Below are 8,536 nucleotides of genomic sequence, written 5' to 3' on the forward strand. Positions count from 1 at the left end.
GAGCAGCAGCTTGCGCACACGTGAGTGGGGAGAGGTCCATCTGGTTTCGGCACCTCGACAGGTCGACGTGGGGAATGCCTGCCAGCGCACTGGCATCGCACAAATGGACTTCTCTGATCCTCGCCGACCTGTGGAATCCTAGCCCAGGGAAAACCAAGTCCGATGGGAGGCCAGCTCTGGAGAGCAACACAGTGTACCTGCTCGAATGTGCCATGAATTGCTTCCATGGTGTTGTGCAGCGCAAACTCCAAGCGCCTCACGTTGCTGAAGGCGACTGTGTCGATGGGTGCATTGGCGGCATCGATGCGGAGCGTGTCAATATCGGAGGCCGCGAGGAAAGCAAGCTGTTCGTCGACGCGCAGAGTCACGGTGCCTCCTCGTGTGCCGGCCAGTGCGGTGAGGCGAAGCTCGTGCCATATGTCGGCTGCTTCTTGGTTTTGAAGTTGTGCGTCGAGAAAGAACAGGGCTGGGCAAAGCACAGTCTGCTGCTGCTGTTGCTGCTGCTGCTGCTGCTGGTGGTCCTTTCGGTCGTCCTGGTCTTGCTGCTGGAGGTCTTCCTGCTGCTGGTCTTGTTGCACAGACTGCTGTTCCTGCTGTTGCTGGTGTTGCTGGTCTTCTCGCACCACTTGAGGGGTGGTGCTGCTCGCGGAAACGGAATCGCCCATGGCTGTGGCCTCTGCCAACACAGCTGTCGAGGAGGTGTCTGCACGCTGCCCCCCACGATCTGGCGCGTTGGCCCATAGGCTGACAGCATCCAGGTCACGAAAGCGCACACGGCCACAAGTGGCAAAGACATCCGAGAACCCGTGCCCAAGAAGCGGAGGTGTGGTGGCCAACCTGATGAGGAAACGGCAATCGCTGTGCCAGGTTGCGCCGAGCCAGCTGTAAGCCAGGAAGCGGCGCTCCAGCCACACAGCCAAGGATGGCGCGGCAGCAGGGTCGGAGGTGACATCGTGTGCTGTGGTCGCGTGTGCATCGGCAGGCTGCAAGCCGCGCGACGCGGGCTGTCCAAGGCCAAGCAACCTGGTGCTGTCTTCGTCGAAGAATGTGATGGGCTCCGAAAACTGTCGACAAGGCACCACTTCCACTTGCTCATGGCTTGGGGCAAGTCAGCTCCCGGCAGGAGAACATGATGTTGAAGAAGGTGCGTACGCTGTCTCGCTCAGCCTGTTGCCAGTAGGCGAACCGCCTCCTGCGTGGCTGATCCGCATGGCCGTGCTCTTGGAGTGTCGGCGGTGGTGTCGACACCAAATGCTCCGCAATCAATGCAATGTGGTGTGCGGACAGCCTGGTCATGGCGGCGACGCCAGCCACGTGGCGAAATGAGGTGTGAGGTGTGTGTGTGTGTGTGTGGGCGAGAAGGGGAGGTCAGAAGGAACGGGTGAAGAACAAGGAAGAAAGGGAGGGAAAGAGGAGAGGGGAGGGGAGTGGGAAGAGACAGAGAGCAGAGAGAGCAGGGAAGGGGGGAGCGCAGCCACGTGGTTCTGTGGGTTCAGCGTTGAGTGGCAGTGCCGCAGTTGCAGTGTCGATTGTTGTCCGTGTGTCGACAACGCACAGAAAAATCGCACACACACGCACAAGAAAACACAAACAACAAGGAGCGAAGAAGAATGAGACGACGACTTGCAGTGCGTGTCTGCTTGTGGGTGGTGGTGCTCTTGTTTCTCGCAAGCACGCTGCTGACGACACTCACACCTCGCACTGTTGGGGTGGTGGTGAATGCTGCTGAGGACGGCGGCGAGGATGGCGGCGACCCATTTGTCAGCGTGGACAGCAACGGAGACCTGCGTGTGGACGCCGGCACTTCCGGCAACCTGGTGCTTGTCAGCCATCATGACATTGTGCTGAACACCACCACCAACAACAACAACAGCAGCAGCAGCAGCAGCAGCAGCAGCAGCAGCGGAGGAGGAGGAGGAGGAGTGTGGATCAACGGCATCAACGTGCTGCAGGACCTGGAGCACCTCCGCCAACTCGCTGCCACATGCAACGCAACAGCACCATCATCACCGCCGGCACCGCCATCACCGCCGCCAACGCCCATGGTCCTGGACTGTGCGTCGTCGGGATCGCGCGCTGCGGTGCGCGCCCAGAGCCAGCCCATCATCACCCAGGTCATCAACTGCTGCTGCGAGGAGTTCCTCGCTCTCGACGACGTTGACGGGCCCGTGAGCGTCTCCAGCACTCAGACGTCGCTGTCCTTCGGCACCATCCAGAGGATCGGCGGGGATGTGCTGGCCACCAGCGGCAGCCTGACCATGGTGGACTTCAGCAAGGTGACGTTTGTGGCGGGTGCCGTGGACCTTCGCGGCAACTCCATCTCCTCCATCTCCTTTGGCGGTCTCTTGCGCATCGGCGGCTACCTGGATGCCAGCGTGAACAATCTGGAGATGCTGGACTTTGGTCGCATCACGCGTGTCGGCCGCCACATCACCCTGCGCGATAACGACCTCACAGCCGTCAACTTTGCCGGGCTGATGCACATCGGCGACATGCTCAGCATGGAGCAGAACATGCTGCAGTCCGTGCACTTCCGCCGCCTCTCCAGCATTCCAGGAGCATTGGACCTGTCGCAGAATCCCCCGCTCACAGCTGTGGACTTTGGCGGCATCACCGCCATCAGCGACAACCTGCTCCTCTACAGCACGGGCTTGCAGTCGCTCAACATGGCGAACGTGACGGTGATTGGGGGCTTGGCCCTCATCTTCAGCAACGCCATCACCGCAGTTGACTTTGCCTCCTTGACGCGTGTTGGCAACTCACTCCAACTGTACAACAACAACATCATGGGCACGCTCGATTTTCACAATCTGCGGGCGGTGGGCGCACGCGTGCACCTCTCGGGCAACTCGGGCCTCACCGCCGTCCAGTGCCGCAATGTCCAGGCAGAATGCATTGATGTGCCCAGCTTCCAGAACCTCCTCGCCTGTCCAACCAGGTGCTGACTGTGTTGTGTTTTGTGTGTGTGTGTGTGTGTGTGTGTGTGTGTGTGTGTGTGTGTGTGTGTGTGTGTGTGTGCACGTGTGTGTGCTTGAAATCCCACACCACACGCCACGTACACATCATGCATGCGTTACTTCATGTGGCTGTGTGTGCTTTCCCCCTGCAACATCATGGTCAGCTTGACCACTTGCCTGGCCCGTGTTCACTTCGCGCAACATTACGTCATGCTCGCATCGCTTTGCCCCCCCCCTCCCCTGCCCTACTCTCCTGCTTGCGCGATCACGGCCACTTCCGTCTTGTGAACCGGTGTTGATTGGTTAGTCATGTCACGCACGTCACTGATGCTTCAATATGCTGTGCACGTGTTCTTTGCCTGCGCTGTTTCACCTTGCTTCATAGCTGGCCTGCAAACGGCTGCCACTTGTCCATGCTGCCACATGACTTTCATGAATGAATCATGTCAGCACGCGCTTGTCTGCTTATGTGTGTGTATGTGCGTGTGTATGTGCGTGTGTGTGCGTGTGTTGTCATCTACAAATCAACAACCATGTCTCGACGGGCACTGAGAACCAACCACACCAACAAATATAACCTGGATGCTGTGGCAATGTATGAACTCATGTATGTGTCTATGTATGAAGCAAGAACGCACTGCCAAGCGGCAGATCAAATCAAAATAAAGCCGGCAAACATGTGGACATACCGCCGTGTCGACGCTTGAACAAGCACAGACAGTGACGCCACGAAACACAGTGGCCACATCAACAACAACGGAAGAACACACTTCTCTGGATACAGAGCACAACGGAACTGCACACCGCACACCAATGCGTGCAGGCAACGCTTCTTGATACGGCTACGGGCATTACCAAAACACCAAACCAACAAGAGTAATCCACATACGCACATCCTCTCTCCCTGCTGTGTCTCTCTCACTCACACACACACACACACAACCACACGCACACACACACAACACCCCCCTCCCCCCCCCACACACACAGCACACAACCACATCACACACACACACACAACCACACACATCACACACACACACACACACACATTACACTTCAACGCTTTCTGATTCTTGGATGGAGATGGTGACGCTGTTTCCATCACCTCGCGTTCCCGTCCCCTCGTCCACCTCATCGTCATCGCTGCCCTCCATGATGGCGCTGTATCTGCGGTTGTTGGGCGAGGCCTCTGCATCCACCGCCGCCAGCGCGTAGTACGACGAGCGCTTCTTCTTCGGCCGCGACGCGTCACCATCATGGTCATTGTGGTCATCACCAGGGGGTGCGGGCATTGCCGACAATGGCGACGACGACGACGGTGGTGGTGGTGCTGGGTTGCGTGGGGTGGTGGAGATGCGACGGCTGCCAAAGCTGTCACGTGACAGGGCCTCAAACTCCTTTGCATCATTGAGCCACGACACGGAGCTCAGGGACACGCGCGCCGATGCTCGGCTCTCGTGCGTTCCTGCCGACTGCCGCCCAATGGACGACGCACGCTTCTTCTTGAACACAAACCCGCCCCCAATGCTGTCCTTCGGCTGCGCGCTGTTCCTGTGGCCGTCGGCGTCATCACCGCTGTGCTCTTGATCGTGACAATCGCCATCATCGATGTCGCAGCTGCTTGCATCGTCACCCTCGCCCATGTCAATGACGGTGGCCTCGTTCTCCGCAATGGCAACACGCCCCGTCTGATCAGGCTTCTTCGTGCTCACCAGCCAGTATGTCAGCATCTCGCCCTTGCCCTTGATGTTCTGCACCCCGCGCGACTCAAGCTTCACCCATGGCGCCTGGCTCCGCACGCGGTCCCCCGCAGACGTCGACACGTGGATCTTGTTGCGCTCGCTCGAGCTCTCCATGCGCGACGCCGTGTTCACCGTGTCCCCAAACAGGCAGTACCGCGGGTTGCGCCGCCCAACAACGTTGGCCACGACAGGGCCGCAGTGGAACCCAACGCGGATGTTCACACACCCGAGCTCCGGCCGCTCAGGGTCAATGAACGTCGACTGCGCCGCCTTGATGGCGTCCTCCGCAAACTGCGCAATGCGGAGCGCGTGGTCGTGCTGCGGCTCAACAAGGTTTGTTGCCGCCATGTACGCGTCGCCAATGGTCTCCACCTTGAACACGCCGTGCTTCTCCGTCAGCTCGTCAAAGATGCAGTACAGCCGGTCGAGCATGTCCGACACCGCCGCCGGCGTCAGCTGCGCACTGATGTTGGTGAAGCCCACAATGTCGGAGAAGAAGATGGTCACGTCGTCCTTGTGCTCCGGGTGCACCTTCTTGCCCTCCTCCAGCATCTTGGCAATGTGCTCTGGGAACACGTCGTTGAGCACCGTGGCCTTGTTGAGTGCGTCCTGCTTCTGCTGAATGAGGCTTGCGCCCACCTTGCTGATGTTCAGCTCGCCCAGCTGCGCGTCCACCTGGTCGAACGTTGGCCGGAACTTGGGCTCCTCGGACCAGCACCGCCGCGCAAGCTCAGCCAGCATGACGGGGCACGAGTCTGGGATGTCGGGTCGCTTTGCCGGCACCTGGCGCGCGGCGATCTGGCGGAGCACCTCCGACGCGTCCTCATCTGGGAACGGGTCCTGCCGGCTGTAGATCTCGTACACCGTGATGGCGAAGCTGTACACGTCCGCCTCCCGTGTCACCTCTCCTCCGCGCAGCACCTCTGCATGGTTGTGATGATTGGTTGGTGAGGGGTGGTTGTGTTGGCGATGATTGTGAGTGGCAATTGTGAGTGGTTGTGGTTGGAAGGTATGGTGTTTGTGTTGACGTAGGAGGGAAAGAACGCAACTCTGCAGTACACACACACGCCTGAATACACATGCACGTGCTTGCATGCATGCACATTCACAGTAGCACATCATCACGTGCACACCAGCACACACACACACACAAACACACACACGCACACATCACACAGGCACAGGCAAACACACACACACACACACACACACACACACACACACACACACACACACACACACCTGGCGCCATCCACATTGGTGTGCCACAGCCAAAGCGTTGCTTTTGCGACAGCCCGAAATCAGCAACCTTGGCCTTGAAGTTGCCATCCACAAGCACATTCTTCGTCTTCAGGTCGCCGTGCACAACCGGTGGCTTGAGGTTGTGGATGTAGCGCATGCCAGACACAATGTCCTTGACAATGGGCAGCAGGAACATGTCTGGTGTCGGCAGCTTGTCGTTGCGCAGGAAGTCATACAGCGACCTGTCGTTGGTTGGAGCAGCGTTCGGTCAGCGATGGGTTGTGGCAACCAATTGTGAGCGATGAGAAGGGCTCTGCCAGTTTGCTTGCAAGCATCCCCAAGCAGCACGCGACACACACGCACACACGCACACAGACAGATAGACAGGTAGAAAGATAGACACACACACACACACACACACACACACACACACACACACACACACACACGCACACACACGCACACGCACACACACGCACACGCACACAACTAACCCGTGCTCGAGGTATTCCATGACGAGGAGAACTTCGCTTGACTTTGTGACGATGGCGCCGAGCATGGTGGCGACGCACGGGTGACGCAGGCGCGACAACAGGCGAATCTCCGCCATGAACTCAGACCTGCGAAACAAGAACATGCAACAAACGGGTTGATGAGTAGCAGCCAGGTGATGCTTTCTCACCTCCAGCGCACCAACACACAAAGATGCACACACAAACATAAACACACACACACACACTGACAAAACAGCCATCGCACGCACTTGGCGTTGGAGATCTCCTTGCTGTGGCCGGTGCGGGCTGTTGTTGCCTTGTTTGCTTCCGCATCCTGCCACTCCAGCGCCCGCTCAATCGCTGCCTCATTGTCGACGTTGCCAAACTCCATGCCAAAGCCATTGGTTGTCTTGGATGCTTGGATGGTGCTGGTCGCGTTCATCGAGTACACGTCGACGTTGCTGCTGTCAACGGTGCTGGCACCCTTGGCACTGCGCTTGCTGCTGGCGATCCTGCCCCTCGTGCGAGTGCTGCGCCCGTTTGTGTCTGTCGTCTTCTTGGATGATCGTGGCATGACGCGCTTGATGGCGATGGCGGTGCCGTTCAGCTCCCCCTTGATCACAACACCAAACGCGCCCATTCCGAGCACCTCGGGCGGGTCGCTCACAACAACGTCTGCCGCGTCAATCTGCCACAGCTTGTCTGCGCCTCGCCGCACCAGCGCAATGGCAATGTACACGCCGATGCCAATCACAGCCAGGGCACTGCCGATGAAGATGGGCAAATACTCCTTTGCCTGCATGCACCCGCCATTGACTTCCAGCGTACCCACGGGGCATTCGCACTTGTTGTCCTGCGTGGGCTCCATTCCATCTGGGCAGTCGCGTGGCGAGACCTGAAGCAGGAAGGGGCTTCCATCAATGGGCTGCCACTCGGTGATCTCCGTGTTGCGGTCAGCAACATAGATCTGCATGTGTATGTGTGTGTGTGTGCGTATGTATGTGTGTACATGCGCGCGCGTGTGTGCGTGTTTTGGGTGAGATGGGGCATCAAAGCACGAAGCGGGTGGGGGCAGATCGGTGGGTGACTCAGATTGTGAGAAGGCTCATGCAGGCGTGAAGAAATGCACATGGAGCCACTGTTCTGAATTTGCTGCGATGGCGACGCAATCACAAGTGCATGCCTGCTCACCTCAACAACGCCAGTGCCGTAGCGGGTGCCCGTGGTGTCGAATGCCGCCAGGTTTGGGATAGTGAGCAGCGGCATGGCTTCAGTGCTGACGTGCCCTCTGCTTCTGCCCAGAAGAGGCTGACAAAGTAGAACAATGTGTCCTTGTTTGGTCGCTCAAAATAGAGCTGGTCCTCCAGAACGAAGTGGAGCGTTTGCGCCTGCTGTGAAAATGCGCACACACGCATGCGCTCGCACGACGTCAACAGCACATCCCGGGCTGCCACGGCGGTGTCCTGTTGGAAGAACTGCTCCGTCACCTGCACCGGAGAAACGTGTGCCTGCAGGCAAGAAGAAGCAACCAGAGACCACAATTGAATGGTTGAATGAGCGACGTTGGGTTGAACGAAACCAACCACAGCAAAAGAAAGCAGATGGACGCACGAAAACACGCACACAAACATGTGTGCAGGCAGTCAAGTAGATCATACACACACTCACGCACACACGTACCAGCACAGGCGGGGACTTCTGGCATGGGCGGCAAAGGCAGCGGGCTTGATCGGGGCACGAGCGGCCGGCACAGCGGGTGGCGAGCACGACGTGGTTGTAGATGAAGTGCGTGTTTGGGCAGATGACCTGAGAGGCCACAAGCTCGCTGGTGTGCGCGTTGGAACCCGCGTCACCACCTGAAGCGGCCAACACGACGGCGCCAGGTTCGTCGATTTGCTCAGCGTGTGCTTCGCCAACATCCATCGCAACGGCGGGTGCTGCACCCTCGCTGTTCTCCGGAACGACGACGTGGGACGCCTTGCGAACGCAGCGGGTCTCTGTCGTGCGCACAAGATCGCGCTCAATCACGCCAAAGTTCTCCTGTGTTGGTGGTTGTGATCATGTTGGAGCGAACGTGATAGGTGGGGAATGAGTGTGT

General features: G+C 58.5%; 3 protein-coding genes across 3 annotated transcripts in view; 1 reads left to right on the top strand and 2 right to left on the bottom strand.

Annotated features, from left to right (window-relative positions):
* Window positions 1–1,296, bottom strand: part of PTSG_10342 (uncharacterized protein) — a gene marked incomplete at both ends in the record, with an annotated part of 2,349 nt that extends 1,053 nt beyond the window's left edge. The window contains 3 exons of the mRNA XM_004988336.1: window positions 91–138; window positions 198–1,064; window positions 1,153–1,296. Coding sequence (XP_004988393.1) covers window positions 91–138; window positions 198–1,064; window positions 1,153–1,296 — 1,059 coding nt within the window. The remainder of the gene's footprint in view (window positions 1–90; window positions 139–197; window positions 1,065–1,152) is intronic.
* A 746-nt stretch (window positions 1,297–2,042) lies between these two features.
* On the top strand, window positions 2,043–3,397 carry PTSG_10343 (uncharacterized protein; the record flags this gene model as incomplete). Its single annotated transcript, XM_004988337.1, has 2 exons — window positions 2,043–2,938; window positions 3,343–3,397. The coding sequence occupies 2 exons, from the start codon at window positions 2,043–2,045 to the stop codon at window positions 3,395–3,397; spliced, it is 951 nt and encodes a 316-aa protein (XP_004988394.1).
* Window positions 3,398–3,938: 541 nt separating this feature from the next.
* The window catches only part of PTSG_10344 (TKL/DICTY4 protein kinase), a 6,926-nt gene continuing 2,328 nt past the window's right edge, over window positions 3,939–8,536 (bottom strand). The window contains exons 6-12 of the mRNA XM_004988338.1: window positions 8,119–8,478; window positions 7,878–7,946; window positions 7,630–7,746; window positions 6,708–7,405; window positions 6,439–6,564; window positions 5,945–6,186; window positions 3,939–5,625 (exon numbers count right to left, since the gene is read on the bottom strand). Of these exons, the coding sequence (XP_004988395.1) occupies window positions 4,010–5,625; window positions 5,945–6,186; window positions 6,439–6,564; window positions 6,708–7,405; window positions 7,630–7,746; window positions 7,878–7,946; window positions 8,119–8,478 (3,228 nt within the window). The 3' untranslated portion in view covers window positions 3,939–4,009. The remainder of the gene's footprint in view (window positions 5,626–5,944; window positions 6,187–6,438; window positions 6,565–6,707; window positions 7,406–7,629; window positions 7,747–7,877; window positions 7,947–8,118; window positions 8,479–8,536) is intronic.

The sequence above is a fragment of the Salpingoeca rosetta genome (assembly GCF_000188695.1).
Source record: "Salpingoeca rosetta unplaced genomic scaffold supercont1.36, whole genome shotgun sequence".
NCBI lineage: Eukaryota > Choanoflagellata > Craspedida > Salpingoecidae > Salpingoeca > Salpingoeca rosetta.